Raw genomic sequence first — 22,242 nt, 5'->3', positions numbered from 1 at the left:
TTTATTGAGCCGATATCCAATGGTACAGCCTGGTTACAGCCGCTGAGATCACTGCCTAAAAACAAGCTGTTTTAGCTCCTCAACCTTAAAAGCCATTCTTGTTTTTAAGGGCTGGCTGCCGGTTAAACAGCAGGTGGGTGGGACTCCCAATCAGACCTGTACACCTCACAGTATATTAGGGATAACCGCTCTCACTGACATCATACAGATCATAGTAAGACTTCAACTATGCAGATGAGGACACAAGTATTAGCCTCACTATGAAATGTGACATATTAGTTTTCTTTAGAAAGCATAAATTATTAAAAGGATTATTTCAGAAAAAAAATATTATATATAATATTATTAGCCCCCTGAGAAACTGACCTTTTTATTGAGCCATAGCACAAACCACTGTTGTGCAACGATCTGCTTTAAGGTCGTAATGCTAAAGTTAAAACTGAGGGCTACCTGCCAATTTACACACAGCATAAAAACTTCAGCAAGGGTTTGAGCTGTCACTTCATCAAGAAATTCAAAGAGAGCCACACAGTACAGAACAAGCCTGGCAGAGGTAAGAAGTGAAAGATTTCAAAGACTCTGGAAAGAAAACTAGTGAGAGACGTGTCTAAAGACCCCAGAACAACTGCCAAGACACCAGTGAATGACTTAGCCAAGTCGGGAATTGTAGTCTCAAAGAAGACAATCATTAGAACCCTGCAGGAATGGACTGCGAGGCTGTAAACCAAAAAAAAAACCCTCCTCAGCTTTTGCAGAAGAGACACCTTCAAGCTAGATGTTAGATGCTAAGGACAACTTGGTGAAAGATGCATAGTGGAAGCACGTCCTTTGTTCAGATGAGACAAAACTAGACCTCTTTAACCACAAAGACGTTTGGAGAAAGAAGGGAGAGCTGTACGACTCAAAGACCGTCCCCACAGTGAATCATGGTGGTGGGAGTATTATGCTGTGGGGATGCTTCAGATCATCTAGAACCGGGAATCTGCTCAAAATGGAAGGAATCATGAAGAAAGAAGGACATGACTCTGAAAGAAAACCTCAAGCACTTTTGTCTTCGAACACAACAATGTATTTATCTATGAGCACCAGCAGACGCACGAGCTGTACGACTACATTTGAGTTTGAATAAAAACTTCCAGCGGCATGCAGCACTGCAAATTTACTGCACAAAGACCAAGGATAATATTTCACATTTTATCTCATCTACCTGTTTTTTAAATTTGCATCTATCATTCACAACGTTCTCCCTTTGTTTTATACAAACACCCCCACTTCCTTAATTCATTCCATCCAACTTTTCACCTGTATTTTCACCCCTCTTTCAACTCCATCACTCTCTCACATGCTTAAATTTCACCACTGCTCCATCTCTCCCAGACTCACTGGGCTCCTTCTCCACCTCTTTTATCTTTTCTTCAATGACTGATAGTCGCGAAGTGCTGTTTTCTAGTGCTCCGGGGCTGAGCCTTCACTTACACCACAAGAAATATAACAGCATAAAGTCAGACATGTTGGAGTGTGTGTGTGTGTGTGTATTTAATCAGCTTGGCGTTAATGAAGAAAAATGGAGAAGGGGACGGACAGAGGCAGGCACAAAATGAGATATGGAGAAAAAGTGGAGGCTGGAAGACAAGAGAAAGCAAGAAAGCCTGGGCTCTTCGGGTTGAGCGTTTCTGCTCTTAAGAGGATTCCCACCTGGTAGCAATTTAGGTTGGGCCTGGTAAAGCAGGCCCTGGAAAGGAAAAAATAATGTCTTTTGGGTTAGTGGTTTCATTTTTCAATCAAATAAATCACGACCTTACAGAAAATAATTTTTGTCTTTTAATGGCCCCCACGGCGTTTGAAGTTTCTCAAGGGGCAGCTAGCTTTGAAGTCTGTGAGAGGAGGAGTGAAATTCCCTCTCTCCTTTCTCTCCCTCTCTCTGTGTGTGTCTGTGTGTATCCATTGCCTTCTCAAAGTCCTGTAACACAACACTTGAAGTAGTCCTGACAAAAGGCGTCCAATGAAGGAGCCAAAATGTTAGAAACACAAGCAAATTCCTACAAAAGCAAACGCTTGTAAAAGATGAAGACGAGGGAAACTGCTACCCTAATTTAGACCATAAGTAACAAATCTACCTACCAGTGCCTCTAAATGTCACTGATTAGCATGTTACATAACCAGAAAAAAAAAGGAAGAAAAATATGGGGGAAGAGGTCTGTGAGTAATTCAGATATCTCAATGAATATTCCTGTTCGCGGCCCATTTAGGAGAATTCTATTAGGCTCCAGCAGAATGGGCCAAATGTGCAAATCTCGGGTGGGAAGTAAAGTAAGAAATGGACAGATGTGCAAGTAAAGGTGACACAAGGGAAAACTACGTCAGCTCCTGGGCACACAGTTCAAACAGCCACGCCAAACGTGTCGACAGACAGACGACTACCTTCACGATAAAGACTTAAAAATATCGCCCTGAAAACCTTTCCTCCCCCGAAGCTCCGCCACTACTTTCCATGTGTACTTTAAGTCCAAGCGATCTGCTTTTGACATAAAGGCTATTTTTCAAAAGGTTTTAAAGAGACTCCGGCTTTGACGGCACATCTGTCAGGGCTAATGCACTTCAGAAAGACGTTCAAATACTCGCTGTCTTTGCGCCATTCATGTACGAGCGGCCAAGCCCACGGGGACAAAAGAAAGGCAAACTCAAACACACAAAATTAAGAAAAGGTGTGGACGTTTCCCGGACTTAATCAAATGCTAAAACACACTCACTTGTCTTGCACACGCCCGTGGGAACATCAGTTAGTGTATTATTTAAAGCAACATAATTCCCCAGGTCAAACCAGCTCACTCACTGTGTACTCTCTGTGTACACAGCTTGATTAGCATGTCCTATTTTTTTAATATTTTTTTTAAACACAGTTGCTGTGAAAGGTTTGCAACAGTCAGGGGGAAAAAAGGAGAAAAGGAATCTGATGCTTGAGAAAGAAGACGCTGGGAAAGACGGACAAACAAAAGCAAACTGGGGAGGGAAAACAAATCCTGCAAAAGTTTACAACGATGAAAGGGAGCGACACGAAAGACTGCTCCGAGGGGGGAAAAAGAAAAGGAGATGAAGCGAGAGGTGGTGCTGAGAGAGAGAGTGAGTTTGGCCTGACATGAAGTGCTTACAGGAAATAGTTCTGTTTGATGAGTAAATATTGAATCAGCAAAAACCCATCTGTGGCACAACCTGATCTCTCCGTCACTCCGTTTCAGGCTTTCTCCGTGTTTACAGTAAACAGAGTCATACCTACATTCCAATCACAAGTTCACGAACAGCTGACGTAACTAAAACTGCGTCTACACCGCTGGACAGGCGTCTGACAAACTGAAGCACAACAGCTCAGTTTATAGGGATTTGGAGAATGAGGAAGCTAAACGTTTGTCTACATGGGGATACTTCCTCATTGCAGATCGCGCCCCACCTGTATATTGTTGGAGGTATATGAAAGCGTCGGTGGTCATCTGTGGAAAGCGTGAATCTGCTCCTGATTCTTGGTGCAGTCTGGGCCTGCTGTGATTTAAGATGCCTGCAGGGACCCTTCACAACCTTCATTCGCTCTCTCCCTCTAACCAACTTTCTCTTTAACCCTCTAGCTTTCTTTCAAAGAATGAACTATTAGAGGCATCTTAAGGTCAAAGAGCAAGGTCTTGGGCTCCAGGTATGTAGTGTCACTCTAAATCTTTCTCTTTGAGTAATCACCAATGCCCCCTCTCTTTGAGAAGCGCTGCTTTAGATATTCACATAGTTGATACTGAATGAATAAATCATGTGTGAAGGATCATGAAGTGTTTTTTTTCTTGAATTTATTATTCTTTGTTGTGATCCTGCTGATGATGACCAAAACAGGCCAAAAACAATGCATGAAGTGGAATATCCATAATTTTACATTTGTACTTTCTAGCTCTAACACATCCTAAAATGTGTTTTTATAAGACATATGCTACAACCACAAGCTAATATATCATATTAGCCAATTTCACACATATAAAAAACACATCAAGAGCAGAATTGAATATAATTTAAAAATAAAATTACTAACCTTATTTGTATAGGACTTTGAAAACAGAGTTACAACTTCAGAATATGAATAATAGCCGCAAATTATGGTAAATGGCCTGGTAAATGGCCTGTATTTGTATAGCGCTTTACTAGTCCCTAAGGACCCCAAAGCGCTTTACACAACCAGTCATCCACCCATTCACACACATTCACACACTGGTGATGGCAAGCTACATTGTAGCCACAGCCACCCTGGGGCGCACTGACAGAGGCGAGGCTGCCGGACACTGGCGCCACCGGGCCCTCTGACCACCACCAGTAGGCAGCGGGTGAAGTGTCTTGCCCAAGGACACAACGACCGAGACTGTCCAAGCCAGGACTTGAACCGGCAACCTTCCGATTACAAGGCGAACTCCCACCTCTTGAGCCACGATCGCCCGCACGAATTATGTCGTTATTAATGTGTCCATATGTTTGAAAATGTATACATGTACATGTTCGAACACGCAAGACGCTTCTTTACAAGCAAATAGTTGTAAACTATGGCCAAAAAACACAGGGGAGAAGATTAAGAGTTAAGCTAACCTATAATAGCTTAATGTGTTTTCAGCAGTCGTTTAAAACAAATCAGAGACCTGACAGGCCAAGGAAGGCCATACCAAAGTTTAGGTGCTATAGCTTCAAAAGCATGATTGCCTCTGGGACATTTTGAAGACCCTGGTTAGAAGACCAGAGAGGCCGGCTGCAGTGATGACGTCTCAGAATCTCTGCTTTATAAGCGGGGGCTTGTCCGTGTGGAGCTTTATATGTTAATAATAGGATTTTAAAGTAGATTCTGAAGGGAGAAGGGAGAAAATTAAGTGGTTACTAAAAGTTTCTATGCATCTTTGCTTCTATCTTTAAACCACAGCATATGCTTTATGGCGGGTGGAAAGCATTTTACTTGTGAACACATAACCAACCGCTGTGTGATGAGACAAAAACACTTCTACAAACATAAAACAGGCTGATCACTGTTGAACTACAGCCTGCTTGGCATCTCCTAATGCTCAGATGAGTATTTCAGATGACAAACCATAATCTTCCCTGACTGCATTGCTGTGGGACATAGTTTCTCTGTTTCAGATTTTTCTTCAGCACACAGTATACACAAACCAAGCAGCTGATTAAAAGACTTGGCTGCTTTTGTGTAATTTTGTGGTGTTGGTACTTGGTCAAAATGTGTATTGTGTAAGCTTAAACAACTAAAAGAGACAAGATCCATAAAACCGCGTACCACCAAACATCCCTGTTTGCAAGAATTAGAAGCTTAAAAAAAAAAAAAATCTGCTACAATCCATCCAAACTGATACCTGATATTTTTATCTTGACAGTAACTGATCATTGTTGCTGCTGTGGAAGTCCATCAAATCAAACTACACTGAAAACCCTGCACGGTCTAATCCACTCAGTGCTCTGCATGTCAGGTTGACTGGTGTCCCTGTGTTGCATGTTTTATTGTTGCCGGTTCATGTTTTGTGGCATTGCTCAGAATAATTAGGTTATGGCAGTGAGAGTTATAGGGCAAAACGGGCTTCTGTTACAATCCTGGCAGACAATTTTGTGGCTGGTATGACTGTGAGACTGAGCGAACATCTGTTTGTTGCATGAGATCAAATTAAGGGACTAATCAAGGCATAATGCACACCAGTTGTTTAGAAGGCCATTTCAAATGGAGGGCAAAGCGGTGTCACTAATCACATCCTCTCCGTCCGCTTAGCGTACTCGCATAGTGTCTCTGTGAAATGAAGGAAGACTGGACCACGATGATAAAAGGAGTGTATGAAGGAGCGTTTGTCAGCGATGGAGAGAGAGGAGGCCTGAAAAGGCTTTCAAACGCCAGGGCAAGTTTCAGGTGCCTTGCAGCACTAATCACAGGCTAACTGCTGAACAGCTGTTTTCTACTGATGAAAAGAAAACGACGCAGGAGAGTGAAAAGAGAGATCAGAGAGATGAAAAATGAAGGCAAAAGAGCGAGAGGTAAAAGGAAAATGAGAACGAAAAATGGAGCACAAAAATGTAAGGCCCATCACACCATAATTTGCAGGTTTACAAGTAATTTGCGTCATCTTATATAACGAGTTACAATATAAACCCATTACTTGGGTTAGATGACACTTAAATATCTGTGTGACTGAACATCTTCTGTTTGAATTAGATATAAATTACTTGATCGGTAAAAGAAAAAAAAAGATTCCTCAGTGTTAAACTAACTTAAAGAATTTGATTTAATATCATATTCAAAAGAAGAAGAAGCACTCGTCAGCTCTTTGCTGTGAGTTCAACGATGCAAACGGAGGAACAAAAAGGGCCAAATTTGATTTCTGATTATGTTCAAATATAAGACAGCCTTTAATTTTACTGGATAACCTGCAGACTCCAAATAATTTATGAATTCACACCCAACATCTGTGCCTCATGCAGCTGAAATTTATTTCTGTAAGAGAGGTTTGTTGATTTTAATATTGCATGTGCTGATCGCTGATTTTAATCCCGTCTGGAGCACATATGCTTGTGTTTCTTTCCCCTCTATACACCAGCAATAATTACAGTCCTGAATATCTGCTTCTTTTGCTAACACAGGGCTTAAAGACACAGGGTGTGGTATGGGGTAAACACTGTAAAAGGTACTGTGCAATTTAGTTTTAATAACATATAACCTGTGATTGATTGTTACTATTAGAAATGACACCAGGTCATAATGTTCTCTGTTTAAAAAAAAAAGAGCTGCAGTCACAGCTTGAGAACTTTTGCCTTGAGTTCCTGTTCCAGTATCTGACTTCAGAAAAGGGGTTGTGATCTATAAGTCAAAGTCATTTTTTAAAAAGGACATAACTGGAAAAACAAGCAGCTGTCACAGCAGGAGGACACGGAAGGTCGAGAGATCATTAAGCATGCGTTTCCACAAACCTCTGGAATGCTAATGAGTATCTAAAGACAGCACAATTCATTCGGCATTAGCCAACCCGTGGTACACTTAGGACTGTAATGTGCTAATGTTGTCACAAGTGCATTATCTTTCCACTCTGAGGAGGTTATGTGTTAATGCTAGCAGACAGCCATGAGGTTAAGTGTGGCCAGAGGCCCCTTAGAGAAGTGCCAAGAGAGAGCTGGTGGCCTCATGAGCTCTGGCCGAACAGAGCTCTCTTAGCCCCTCTCCACTACACAGTTAGCCATTGTGCTAGGCTGAAAAAGCGCATTAGCCGCTGAGAAAAGGGCTTTCCCCTCTGAAACCCTCTTGGACAACAAGCAAAAGCCCTGCTTGATAATTCAATCACTTTCTGAGCTGTGCGGGGCAGACCTGTGCAACCTCTCGCCACCTTTCCTTGCCACTCTCCTTTTCTTCCCTCTCTCGTCTCCTCTATTAGGTAACTGTCCTATATTTTACAGATGCCGTCATTCCTACCGCTTATGAAAGGACAATAGAGGAATGATGCCTGTGAGAGAGAGTCGTTGACATTTGAATGTATGCAGCAGTGTGAATTATGGCTGTGCGCTATGCGTTTTGCAAAAAGGGCATAAGAAGATAGAGATATATGTGTGCGCATGTGTGGAAAGGGTGGGGAGGAGAGAAAAAAGGAAAGAGAAGGGGGTCATTGAAAGAGTAGGTTGAGGGAAAGGATAGAAGAATAGAGAGAAAAAGGAGGGAGGGCAAAAAAAAAACAGGGACTTCTTATCTCTTTACCCTTGTCTTGACTTCCTTCAGGGGCCTTTGAAGAGAGCAGAAATAAAGATACTTGCACTAAAGCATCACAGAGAGATTTAGATTATGCCAGTGTTTACCCAACTGAGTGCTGCATGGCTGCTGGCGACAGCCTGCTGGTTTTGAAGTTGTTATGGCCCTACTACAGCTACTCAAAATATAACACTCGTGCTGCAGAGGAGGGGGGTTCTCCCTGCACTGTATGCGTATGTGGATCTGCATGCATGAGTGCATGAATGCGGCAACTGGAGCGAATGTTTATGAGAGATAGCATGTGTCCTTGTATCCTAACACTGTATGCAATCCATGTGTGTGTTTGTGTGTGTGCAGCACTGGGAAAATGGAGCCATCCATCGGATTACTGGTAGACAGCTCTTTGAAAAGAAGGGCCTGTATTTGCATAAGCAACCGTGGAAGAGAAAAACCTGTAGAAAGAAAGACGGAATAAGAGAGCAAGCAAAAGAAAAAGGAAGGAGAGAGGACAAGAAAATAAAAAGAAGGGGGCTGGGGAGTGGACCACACTTGCCAAGCCACTCGGGGATAAATCCTGTGGTTAGGATCAAGTATTGTGGGCAGGGATTTGGCCCCAGGCCCCCTCAAAGCAAATGGAAAATAACAGCCTGTGAGTAAATAGGTGGCATGGTAATGATAGCTCTGTCAAGTCCTAAGGTGGAGAAAAGGAGGGTGGGAAGAAAGGGGGATAGGAGTAAAAATGTGGTGAATGAAGAGGAGGGTGGAGTGCAGGTATGAAGAAAGAAAAGGGAGTGCAGAAAGGTGTAATGGAAGGAGGGGAGAGAAATGTTGAAGAGGGGTTTGAAAGACGACGAGCAGGAGCCAGAAAAAAAAGAACAAAGGGGGGGAGCGAGGAAGGACGAACACATGGAAAGGCAAACGCACTAACGGCGAGGGTGATGGGTTTCCTAGTGGGCACCCGTTGGCTAAACTTGCAGGTGTTCTGGTGCACGATGATTGCACAAGACAAGGCTGCTGCCAAAACCAGAGTATGTGTGCCTGTGGCTCCTACTCCTAGCACATGTGCAAGCTAGCAACACTCTGATTTCCTGTCTTTCATATTTTTCCTTTTCAGACAAAAATAAAACAAACAAACAAACAAACTCCACTTGCTCCTTTTTGCCATTTCCCTCCTAAAATGGGTACCCTTTTGTTGCACTACTGTCCTTGCAATCCTGATGAAGAAAACCCAGAAGCTCATTTTGATACACAATAATGAGGCCACTCTCATTCGGTGAATTCCCTAACACACGATCATATACAGAAACATCAGAAGTAGTTTTAAATGTGTTGTTACTCAACAAAAGCAAAGTGAAAATGGCTTTTTTTTTAAAAACTGTAATATGAATAACCCATAAAGCCCGCTGAATTAGTCTAACTACTCCCAAAGTACCTTCAGAGACTATTGCTTCTTTGAAAACTTAAGAATAGGATAGTCCTTGTGCTCATTTTTCAACCTCCAAGTGTTGAGCAGTTAATTAACAAGGTCATTAAGCTGGGGTGAACGAGTGCTTTGCTGACATGCTGGATGTGTTTTACACACCATGTTTAATAAGCCCGCGTCTCCACCATCAGAGTATTGGCACCCCTCAAATGACTTTCCAATAATGACAAGCAGCTCCCCAGAGGTACTGCTTCTATGTAAGACTCGTTGTGTGCGTGTCTATCCGAAGGAGCTAAATAGCTGGCACCTGGTAACCCGATAGAAAAGGTGATTCTCACTGTCATTACCCTTATCCCTTCCACACAAGCTATGTGTGTGTGAAAGTGTGTGCTTGTGTGCGTTTGTGTTTGCCACCCATGGAGTGCACTGACACGGCCCTCTGATTCCTGCAGACCACCATCGCAGAGAGGAACCACCTGTCTGTCCCAGAAACCAGCACACACAGCCCAGTATTACCATATCCATATTTACTCGTGGTTTGTACATTCCGCAACGGGCCGCTTAATGGGATGGGTAAAACACACACACACACATAACCTTCCTTGAGGTCTGAAAATATCCTTTAGTATTTCTCCTACTGGCCCCAAAGTACATTCATAAATGCCATTTCACCCTCTAATAAGTCAAACGAGATGGTGCTGGTGTGCGTTAGCCATCCTAGGAAACGCTCCTGTACCAAGCAATTACTGTGGCTGCTGAAACAAGAGAGCTCTGTGGGGAAAAGCCAATTAGTCCATCGCGGCAGCAGGTAGGAAGCTGGCTCCATTCATTATGATCACTCATAACACTGCGCTAATGTAATAGTACAGTGTTAGTGAGCTTGGTGACAGACAGCAGAAGGCTTAAATGATAATGACGGGATCGATAGTTGCAGGTGTTAATGCCGGATACTTCCATATTCATACAGGCCTGCAGTGAGAGGAATTTAATCAAAAACACTAATGAGAGGTGTGTTGTATGTGCCTATGTTTGAGCGTGCATGTAATGAGCACATACTGTTCAATACAGCGGCGTGCAAGTTCCTGGTTGCGCGACTGGGATCAATCCATAGTCATAATATTCAGTTAACTAATAAAGCTGCAGGCTATAAATGTATTATCAATATCTGAAACTGATCTGCTCCGGTGCGTAACCTAACCTGATGATTTTCAGATAATGTGATGTGAAGACGTAACCCAGGAGGCTGGATCTGAAGACGGAGGGAGAGAGAGAGAGAGAGATGGGCTGTAAGCTGAGATTAACCCTCCTGCTCTGCTTGGTCCAAATAATTGGCCTGTTGTGGTTTACTAAAAAAAAAACCCCACAACAGACCAGAGCTGACTGGCAGAGTTAGCCTCCCCTTTCTCAGCGATGTCCGACTCTGAGGAAGGGGAGGTGGAGGAGTGTGAAGAGAGGGAGGAAAGCAGAAAGAAAAGACAGATTTTTTTTTTAAAGCGAAAGTACTCCAAAGGATTTTGATTGTAAATGAGTTCTGCATTAAAACCATATGCTAAGTCCTGGATTCATGATTGTTTACTCGCCATTATTCATTTCAAGAATTTCTAATGACGGTCTTTTACATCAGCGATTAGAGTGCAATTGAACACAAAGAAAAATGCAGGTGTTTCTGGACCAAAAACACATTAAGGATGAAAACAGGTGGTAGCAATCAGCTTCTCGTCTGCAACACACTGTGCTCTTCTACAAATATTGACTCATAAATACTTTGGGACACAAAACATTGCAGAGCGATATTAATCAGCTGCTTCTCCAGTGAGTTTCTCAGAAAGACTCTAACTGCAGGATCTTTCGACTTCAGCTAACGACCGCAATCCTCGCTCTTCTGCAAGGATTACCGTCCACTTCACTTGCTGCAGTTTGTAGATAGAGTGGCACAACATTTCCAAAAAGTTCTCCAGAGTAGAGCAAGAACTGCCGCCAGCCTGCTGTTCATAAATGTTGCAATTGGTCTAGAGCACCAGTAGGGCTCCTGTTTGGAGAGGCAACTGAATGACATGTCTTGGTTAGGAAACACAAGATGGGCTAGCCGGTTCAGTCAGTCCATTTCAATATCAAGCGCAAGAAATAACCATGCTTTCTTTCAGCATTAAATATTACCACAATTAGCAGTAAACTGCATGTCGCAAACGTTAATAATTCAGTTTGTGTGCTTGATTTAAATCAAGGACCAATCTGACCCTCTGTGTGGAAAATAATGCACGAGGATTCAAATAATAAAGTTATAAAATATAAAAATTATTTGCCACAAAGGTGATAAGAACAGCAGCTAAGCATTTGTACTAATAAAAAAATCCCTGCACCCCAAATTCATGTCTGTGGACGATCTAGAAACAAGCTAATCATCAGATATGATTTCCATTCTGTTTACAGCTGTCGTTCATTCCCAGCTGCAAACATAATGAAGCTATAAAACATAACTGAGCTCTGTGTTAACAACTACAAAGCTTGACCTTGAAAATTATAACAAGGTCAAAGCTATTCATCTGGCCAGCTGTAAGAAACTTTCCAGTTAAAAGGGGGAAAAAGCACATTGTTTGCTCACACATGTATGAGTCCAAACATGCTGCGTGTAATTATTAGCATTTAGGCGAAGAGTTTCTAAATCCCTCCTCTCCTGCATTCAAGCTCCAAACACTCTCTCCCTCTTCCTCAGCAACCTCTCTTCTTTCCCTCAGTGCTCAGTACTGAATGAGAGCTTAGCTGGTGTGTGTCTGTGTGTTTGTTTATGTTTATGTGTGTTACGCGAGTGTGTGCGTGGGTGAGGAAGGAAGGAAAGGAAGAAAAAGAGCAAGGGAGAGAGCAATGATCTGCCACAGAGCTAGATGAGGAGGAGGGAAGAGAAAAAGAGGGTGAAGGTGGTGTGCGAGTGTATGGAAGGAGGTGCGTGTTTCTGCTGCTCCGTGCGTGAGCATGTGTGAATTATGCCTGCAGTTATCTACGTGCGAGGCAGAGCACGAGCGAGAGAAAGTGAGCCAGCATGAAGGGCAAAGATTGTGTTTATGTTGTCCGCGTGTGCATGTGCGAATGTGTACTCATGCACGTCAGGAAACTGTGGTGTCCCTGGCTCTCCAGTGTTTACTGACAGGAAATGTTTGTCCAGGCAAAACGGAAGAAATCTTGCCGCCCCACATGGCAAACACTGGGAGAAGGGATACACACGCAGACGTGCATAAACGGACATGCAGGAATGCGCACACACACGCACGCTTGCAAAGAGTGTTTTCAAAAAAAAAAAGAGGAATCTGACGAGCGCTCCAGTTTATGTGGTGAGGTGTGCTATCTGGTATTGGGGAAGTGGGAGTGACTGGGCTGGGCACGGACTGTTCTTTACTTCCCTCCACCCTGACTGCCAACACAAGCTCCAGCAGATAGAAAGTCAATACGCTGACCCCCTCTGAACCTGTGCGAGTGAGCACAGGGTTTGACAGACTTGTCCACACTAATGCACACAAACTGACTGACTTCATAGCTTCAGTTATTATTTCTGTTGCTCCCTCTACGTTAGTACATTAAGAGATTGTCCAAGCGCATTAGTGTTCTGTACACAGAGGTGGTGGTCCATTTACCATACATATCTATTATGCTTTGTAATTCCATCTATAATTCACCATCTTATCATCTGTAGTTACAAGTTACTTTGCAGATCAAGTATACAAACTGTACAGAGTGCATAAATCTGACTTTCTTATTATAAATGATAAATCTGTCAAACCACTGCAGTCATTTCAACCTTTACTGGAGATTAACATAACTGAAGAACAACAATACTGTGAGACTCTGAAAGCTGCCAGCTCTCCCTGTACTTTGTTTTATTTCAGCGTATTTGTCTTAGACTGAAGGTCGAAATACTTCAATATGCTTTGGATGACCTTTGAAAAATGTGATGTATTCTTAAAGATTAAATGACACAATGGCTGCCCAATGATATATGGCGACTGATTCTAGCATTTTTCAATCTTCATTTTCAGTCTTCTTTCACATTATATTGAAAGTTCAGTCGCTGCTAACCTTTGCATTCCAATTTTTACCCCAAAAAAACAAACAATTTCTTCCTGCAGTTATACGCCAGCATCTTTGGTCTGTCTCAGACTGAAGCTAGTGACAATAGTCCAACTGAAAACTGCCAGGACAGAGAGTGGACGGCCTACAGCAAATCGGGAACTGGTTCATTTATGTCCTACAAACCCACATAGGCTGTAGAGTAGAATGGGTTTGTCCGGACGATGAAACCAGTACCTGAGCAACTGATAATATTGCTCAGGTACTTGGCAAAGAAAGAAAACATCCATCCATTCATCTTCTTCTGCTTATCTAATTCAGAGTTATGGAGAGGTGAGAGGCTAGAGGCTATCCTATCTGTCACAGGGTGAGAGATGGGATAAGCCCTGGACCAGTCAGAGGGCTAATAAGAAAAAAAGACAGGCATTCACACCTATTGCCAAATTAGAACTAGCTTTCAATATAACATGCAAGTCTCTGGGCTGTGGAAGAAGCTGAAGAACTGGAAGAGGAACCCATGCAATCTTGGGAAGAACATGCAAGTTTCACACTCCACACAGCCGGCTAGCGGATTTGAATCCAGGATCTTCATCCTATCAGTGCCAATCACAGCACCACCATAATGTGGTGAAACTAAGGAGAAACCTCTGAATGCCAGAAAAGCCTGCACGCACATATGGACACATGCACAAATATCTTATCCTAACTGACACCCACAAACCGCTAACTAACCCACCAACCCTGTTCCCCCTGACTGAGCCTGACTGAATCCAAAGCTGGGGGAAAAACTGCCATAACATAACATAACTAGTTTGGAGAAAATAAAATTGATGAAGATTTTACAATCTTCAACATTAGACGTTCTATTTTCCACCGCTGTTCATAATTAACCACATTTCCCTTTCCTTTTTCTGAATTAATAAACCACTAACGTTTTTATTTACATCTGAAAAGTACTTTTTCCACCGAGTCCAACTTTAATAAGCAACACTGCCAGTTCGCTCTGAAGCTTTTGATGGATTGAATAAAGAAGTTATAACAAGAACGCTGTCTGCGGTAGTATTTCGGAGATTTACTTTCGGAACACTTGCCAAATGTGTGTTCCCCAAATGAACAATGCTTCTTTCTGGCTGTCCTGCCTCATTTCCTTGTGATCTATGTTGACGTTGCTATGCATGTGTGTGGGTTTGTAAATTAAGGACAGCGCTGGAGGCGACATGGGCATGTGGGTGTGTGTGTGTCTGTTTACCAACACACTTACACACACACACACACACACACACACACACACACACACACACACACACATGCATCTTTCAAACAAGAATGATCTAAACAGGACGAGATGAAAGTGTTTTACCAGCATACGAGTATGTACGCAAATACACACAAACACACAGCAGGCGAGCTGTACCGGAAACCGTGAGCCACAGCGGCACAGAGAAACCAGGACACACGCACAAAGGAAAGTAAATCTCCATACCTCCTGTCACTCAAAACCTGCACAACAGCCAGAGCATCAAACACTTCCACATGCAAAACGCGAACCAGCGCAGAGAAAACTGAAAAGTTGCTCAAACTCTACTTACTGGCTGGTGAGGGGGTGCTGTATCCACTGAGAGGCAGTCCCGGCAGGGCTGGAGGCGACAGGCTCCCCAACATGTGGGGGAAGAAGTAGGAGTAGGTGGGCACGGGGAAGCCGTTGAGGTGGGGGCCCGGAACCGGGTTGCCCTTCCCAGCCATGATGGCTCAGTCCACCTACAAGTCACGAAAAGACCTCACTGGGGTAAAGAAAAAACCCTCACTGAGATGCAACAGCGCCACAGTCAGGAGTCAGTATGGATTCCTATAAGGATTTAATCCCCCATAAGGATGCTGGGTAAGAAGATATTCCAACAGGCAAAGTTTGCAAAAAAGAAAATATCTCCTTAAGGTTGAAAAGGTTGCCCTGAAAATGGCCGCAAAATCCTATTGGTTTAGCGAATGTGTGTGGGTGAGTGTGTCTGTGTGTGTGTTAAGGGCTGAGTTACTGAGGACACAAAAGATAAAAAAGAAAAATGGGGCAGAAGTATAAAGGAGGAATGTGGAGCTTTTTATCCTTCCTTTCTCTGGGATTGTGAAACGACCTTATTTGCAAGAGGCGTTGGGAAGTAACGCGGCCATTCCTTATCTCGAAGATGAAGGCAGAGAAAGACAGGAGGCAAGTTGAGTCAAGAAGAGGTGCACTTTGATGGCAACAGTCAGGAGCGGCAATGGGGGTGCTAGTGGTTGTGATGCTTTCACGGGGACGTCATTCCACTCTTCAACTGCAGAGCGCTCCTAGGAAATGTGCAGATCACATGATGCCAGGAGAAAGCTCTTCTCCTTGAATGGGTCCCCTGTTCGCAGTTGCAGAGCCTCTGTCTAAGAAAAAAAAAAGAAAAAGAGAGAGAAAAGGAGATCATTTAGTGCTTCAGTGGCAAGGTAAAGAGATCACTTCCCTTTGTACTTAAGTGTTTGAGCAAAACAGTGCTTTTCTTTTGACACTAATTAATGGTAATGTCTCATCTGAAACGTTACAAAAACACCCCATCCGCCTTAATTATCTAATGGAGTGTTAAAATTGCGACGCGAGCAGTGGGTGTGTGATGTCTCCTCTCAGCTTTGTGCGCTTGCACACTCGCTCATTAACAGTGACAGAGTACAAATACTGTGGGAGGCGAGCCAAAACATAAATGAAGAGAGCGCCGCAAAAGAAAACTTTGCTAATTACACCAGTTGCAGAAGCCAGAGGTGAGACCCAAGGCGGCATTTCTGGGAACCGCTCGAGACTTCTGCTGCAGAGTTCGCTTCCAAATTACGAGCGAGACGTGAACAAACAGACCTGTAATCACCACGGAAAGCGTGAGCAGGCAAGAGCGCGCTGACATCTACACACCCGGAGAACAATTATCATAGAATGGTACATTAGCATCACAATATACACAGGGATATGAGAAAAGCCATTTATCCCAAACAGCTCATCATAAAATGAGCAAACTTTTTTTGTTGTTTTTTTTTTTTTAAACCATAATGACCTTTTTATGAGTCCGTGGATGTAATGCACAGCAGTAAAACAACTCGAACGACACAGATGCCTCACAGAAAGAAAAGAAGCATGTGGAATGTGTCTTTGCACGAAGCAGGAATGTAGCACTCTAGCATGAATTACACCGCGACATCATGGATGAACTCCTGTAAAGAGAGAAGGGTTAAGTCAGACATGTTCGTGTGCCTGTTTCCACTTGTGTGGTGTACATAAAGCGCTGGGATATGACAGGAGAGGCATGCACACAGCCCTGTACAGATTAATGACAAACGTGTTTATAATATATTATATAATATATAATATAAGAACAAGTCTATATTCCCGAATCTGTTTTTCGGCTGCTAATGTCACTTGTCATGTTCCCCCACTGTCTGTATCATCATCATCATCATACTGCATTTGATCGTAGTGCCATTTAGATGGCGATTGATTCAACTATTTACTTCAAATAAAAGTGCAGTTTCTTCTTCTGTGTATTTGTATATTCCGTAGATGCTGAGTGATCAAGGTTGGTTTGTGAACATGAGCAGTTACACAAACGTTTGAAACACTCACCAGGGGGTTTAAGTTTTAAGAATTGGAAAGTTTTTATTTCCTGACTCGCCTTTCACCATTTTACACCATTAACTGAGGGTGAAATAGGGTCACAACAGAAGGCAGAGAGATGGGAATCTTTACAGACATTTGTACGCTACTACCAAAAAACTATGATTGACATAAAAGGCCAAATTTCCATCTTGTTTTCAATTAAGAGCCCCTATTATAAACATTAATGTGAGGTTAAAGTATCTGACCTACAGCAAAATGTGAAAAGTCGTACCTTTTCCTCTTTTAATTACCATATAAACGTGTGGTTTTAAAAACTGCTCAAAATCATATTTACCACTAATAATTGTTTAGCTAATAAATGAATAATTGTTAATAGTTTCACTGTAAATGGTAAAAATGAAACTGACATAAATCTGACATGAGTATAGGCAACGTGGTGATGGAGTAGTTCTTTTCTCTTAACATATTTGGTCACATAATTCTTTGATTTTTACAAACGTATGTGAGTTTATTCACTACAGACTACAAAGAGGATTTTATGGCCTTGGACTTTCTCTAAGCTGCCTTATTTTCATATGCTTATTGCCAAAGTGCTATGCAGTCATTCTGTCACAATGAGCTGGTGTGTATGGTGGTCAGGAGATGAGCACATATATTAGCCTGAAAGCCTTTACAGCCCATGGGAGCTAGGTATAGTTTTATTTGCTTTTAAAGCCCCTATTGACCTAAAAAAATAGTTAAGAGTCACATAGTAACAATCTCCATCAGGATATTGCTTCTGGTTCAGACTACAACACAACAATACGCATTACGAAACACTGGCTTGATACACTCTGCATTGAACCTTGCTGCAATCACGTAAAATGCAACACCATTGCTGAAAGTGCACACTGAAGTGATGCAATGCCATATATTTTTTTTAATTTAATAAACTGAGGAGGCCACAAACGTTGAACCGATACTTTAAATGAGGAACTGCAAGTCACCGGGACAATGGGAGACCCACAGACTGGAAATGGGCCACTTCATTCACCATTATCATTACACTGCCTCATATGGGCACCATAAAAAGTCATACTGAATGATAAGCGGGACCTCATGTTACTGTACACCTGCACCGACTCTGTTGTGCATTTCCTTTTTGCTGATGTTACAGTAAATAAACATGGCTGCAGAATGACTGGCTTTGGTTACATTTCGTCAGGGATAATAACAGCGTAGGCTGAGCTAAAGGCAGCCAAAGTTTCTGCTCACTTGTGTTTTGATTCATAGTTAGGTTGGACTGTTTAGAGAATGTAAACTGCCAACAACAGAAAGCATCCTACTCTCAAAATTGGGAATAAAGTTAAGGTCAGGAAACTACAAAACATCCAACTCATATGTGACATATCTAACCATACAAGTCACACAATACATACAACCAGTGAATTTTGTTGTCTTTGTTACTTAACAACCCCTAATAACAATAATCTAAATCCCCGTATTTGCTAATCCCCAAAACATTTAACACAGTGCGCTGTTTGTGAGCTCTTAGCATCGGAGCGTTTCCTGAATGAAGCCCACATGTCTGACGCTGAGAGCTAAAGAAAAGCATTTTCTGACGCATGTAAACAAAGTCTGATTGTCGCAGCTGAAGCGTTTCAAAGGCATTATACAATCAGTCATTTTTCCACTCATCCGTGCATACTTGCAAGCGTCAACAGTTGGAGGCAGAATGTAGCTGACTACCTGGGTAATCCCCTCTGCCAGGACAGAACAATCAGAGGCAAAAGCGATCAAACACACACACCACTACATAAGGAACTGAGACTCACCTGAAAACTTGTCTAATCTGCTGTGAGAGGTGCACATACCACAGTCAGGAAAAGCTTATCGCAACTCTTGCAAACAGCTGTGAGCTCTGTGTTTGCAGGGGATAGCATGTAAAATAACACACACTTCATCTTAAAACATCTGAATACGAGCATATATTCTCTCCACTTCACCCAGTCTGATCTCTCCTCCATCCCTCTTGTCAGGCAGCTCTTGAATCTCTGTGGCAGGTGGGTTAGGCAGTGATTTATGTGCCTGACACAGAGAGGTCATCGATATGATGAAGATAGAAGGGGGACGGTTGCGTGCCTAATGCTGTACAATTTCTGCTCTTTTATTGTGTATTTGCTCAAGATCTCAGACTGAAATTGAATTTTTCTGTATGGCACATAAAAAATTAACTCACCCATCTGCTACATTAATACAGCAGAAATGTGGACTGATGTGGAATAAAAACAGATATGGACAGAGTGCAAAAGTCTAACATCAAACAGTAATGCAATAGCAAAGCCAAGACAAATCCACAGAGACCGCGGGCCTAGAGCTCAGCCCATTAATGTACATCTTCTTAAAGATTTTCTAAGAATTTCTCGCCCATATCTGCCAAACTCATTTTAAAATGCTCAAACGCACACAGGCAAGATCTAGTATGGAGGCCAGCTCCAGGGGGAATGTACAGTATGTGATCACTTACAGTAGGAGGAAAAATAAACAAACATTCTGGGTCACTTGGTCTTAACTATGTTTGGCATGTAGCAGGCAGAGGGAAGAAAGGGTTAGAGGTCATGAGAGAATATAATTGGATGTGATGGAAAACACTGAATTAATAATCAGAAAAGCCAGCAAATGGCAGCAAACACAGCAGACGCAACCAAGGGAGATGGTCAATGCGAATACATGACATATAGTGAGATTCTGTTGAGTGCATAAACATAGATGTGAACTATACATGCACGCAAACAAAGTACAAGGAGTTAGACACTTTCTTTTTTTACCCCAAGACCGTGCACATGGACACAGCAAAGATACCAGTGAGTTTAGTGAAGATAGCCACATGTTATGATAATGCCACACAAAGCATAATTATAATGGATCTACTCATCTTAGAACAAACCTGTGATTACCGTAAGTGCTCTTTTTAACTAAACTCTAAACGTATGCAGTGCATTGTGGGGATTTTACCAGTCATAGAAAGAACAGGTTACAAAAGCAAATACTCTACAACCATAAACACTGCATCAGCTCAATTACTTGCAGCAACACCTGCTACCTTATGAACACTTTGCTGCATGCATGTCAGTGAAATGCGGCTGATTTGTTGCACGTGCAGACAGAAATAGTGCTACATATATGCTTTTACATTTGTAACCACCTTTAGGTGCTTCCCCTACAGCACAGCACTTCATTGTTTAACAATGAAGGCCTAAACGAAAAATGTGTATGGCTTTGCAGTGGCACATGTAACGGAAGTCACTCAAGCACAACGCAGTAAAATTTTTATGAGGACAGCACCGTGGGTGGATATACACGTCAGACGTGAGTGCAAACAAGCATGTGTGAAGATATGACTGTGTACATATTATACTTTTTCAAATGTCACTTGCTTGCTGTCATATAAACGCCATTACTATAGATAATGCTCATATTAAACATGGCTAAAGTTTCAACTAATGAGGGCAGCGTATGTGTAAGCAGTCCCTGTGAATCCAAAGCACAGGCAGTTTTTTCTATTCCAAGCTCTGTATGAAGTTATCAGACACACAGCTCTAGTTGTGCACACAGCAGCCCCTCCAGTTTCCTGTTTAAAGCTTCTGTTTGTGAGGAGCAGCCAATCAGGAGAAAGACGGCTTAAAAGGGAGAGGAGCTGTAAGAGCTCGTTTCAGACAGTGAAGACTATATACAGGGGTGTACAAGAAAAAACACATGCTTATGTAATATATCAACAAGTGCGTGGGTATAAGGGGGCGGTGTGTGTGCTCACGCGTACAGCCTGTGTAGCATGTGATTATTGAGGTTTGTCTGAGTGTTAAATCACATTTGCACATCTTTGTTCCCCAGGGGAGTCTCTACAGTACACTGCATTTACTGTATATGACCAGCTCAGATGGGAGGGGTTTTGCATAAAGAGCAGACTGCATGTTTGGTGAGGTCCAGTGAAAGGGGTGGGTGCTGGCTGATTATGATGTAAACAGAAACAGATTACACGTGGAATCACTCTCAAGTCTATTCTGGCAAAGTAAACTCGGATAGAAAATTTTAAAAGACCCTACATTAACATGCTTACATTATTAATGAAGGCTGCTCATTTACTGTGTATCTTAAGAACATTCGCATTGTTTTTCTCCGACCACACTAAGAAGTCTGTGATTGTTCCCAGTGTAAACATAATCCAGGAAGACTGCTGCCTCTAATCACCCTACTTCTAATTCTAAAGCACTTTAAAATGTCTAATAAAAAGGCTTCAATGGGACAAAAGTGTAGTGAGACATGCTCTGTTTCCATTTACCTATTACTCTAATAACCTGTTATAACAATAGAACACCCTGTTCTCAAAGCGCAGGCTTGGTCGTGCTTCCTGGAGTACAATAGGATGCAGAGCTTTTAACTATCAGGCTACTCTCACGCAGAACCAGCACCCAGTTTTGGATCAAGACACATGAACCCGCTCAACTCTCTACTATTAAGATTAGGCTTAAAACTTAGTTAGGGCTCAATCAGGTGACCCTGAGCCATACTGATCCTTAGCTAAGCTGCTATAGCGCTGGGCTTTTGGGTGGCCTTCCCACTGAGGAGCTGTAATCGTGCATTAATATGCCTCTACTGCACATCGTTAATTTTGTGTCTCTTCTTCTCTCCCATGCGGTACCTGTCTGCTAGGCTCTGGAGCTCTAAGTTTCTGATCTGCAAGTTATTTGTCATTTCTAGCTTCTAGTTTTTCTCAGAGTGCTCTCACCTCGTCCAAGGAAGGTGGCAAGGAAGCTGACGTGTTTTGATACTATATAAATAATAAAAGAATTTAATTCAAACGGAAAACGCTAAATGAGTGGCGCCTTCATACAAACCCCCCCCCCAAAAAAACCTGTGATGCATTATCTGAAGTGGTGTCGTGGAAGTTTGGAGAGTCAGTAATTTATGGCCAAACCACACAGCAGAGTACTGCCTCTTTTATATACAGTAGCTGAAAGGGTAAATGATTACATCCACCTCGCTGCTTCTTCCACCTGCATAGTTTTGAGACGGTCAGAATCGCAGCTCGCTGATGCATTGTGGGAGAGCGAGCAGGAGGTGGGTGCTACTTCTCGATGATGATGGTCAGAAGGTGTGGTGCGAGAAAGCTAAAGGGTGCTAAGTGCACTTCTAAAGGTGGTGAGAATCCTCAGCTGTTTTGACCGAGGCTCCCTGTGGGGTGAATCCACTTGTCAGAGGAGCAGGCTGCGTGACATTTCTGCCTCACCTCAGAAAGGTCAGCCTTTAATTATCTCAAATGCCAGCAAGCACTGCACCTGCAAAAAAAACAAAAAAACAAAAAAAATAAAACCCAGAGACGAGCTGAGCGCTTGTCAGGGTAAGACGGTGGCCTGTTTTCTTCACGCA

The 22,242-nt window shown here is 42.6% G+C and overlaps 1 protein-coding gene across 6 annotated transcripts in view; it reads right to left on the bottom strand.

Moving 5' to 3' along the window:
- Nucleotides 1–22,242, bottom strand: part of raraa (retinoic acid receptor, alpha a) — a 140,696-nt gene that overhangs the window by 63,875 nt on the left and 54,579 nt on the right. For 5 of the 6 annotated variants that reach the window (XM_019362749.2, XM_019362752.2, XM_005448179.4 and 2 more), the window contains one exon: nucleotides 14,810–15,623. In XM_019362749.2, coding sequence (XP_019218294.1) covers nucleotides 14,810–14,963 — 154 coding nt within the window. In that variant the 5' untranslated portion in view covers nucleotides 14,964–15,623. Of the gene's footprint in view, nucleotides 1–14,809; nucleotides 15,624–16,276; nucleotides 16,393–22,242 lie in introns of those variants that run through there. The other variant, XM_019362753.2, reaches the window with a different exon arrangement.

Source organism: Oreochromis niloticus, linkage group LG8 (genome assembly GCF_001858045.2).
Source record: "Oreochromis niloticus isolate F11D_XX linkage group LG8, O_niloticus_UMD_NMBU, whole genome shotgun sequence".
NCBI classification, from domain to species: Eukaryota; Metazoa; Chordata; class Actinopteri; order Cichliformes; family Cichlidae; genus Oreochromis; species Oreochromis niloticus.
Note: the sequence above shows the minus strand (reverse complement) of the source record. Positions and strands in the feature narration are given on the sequence as shown.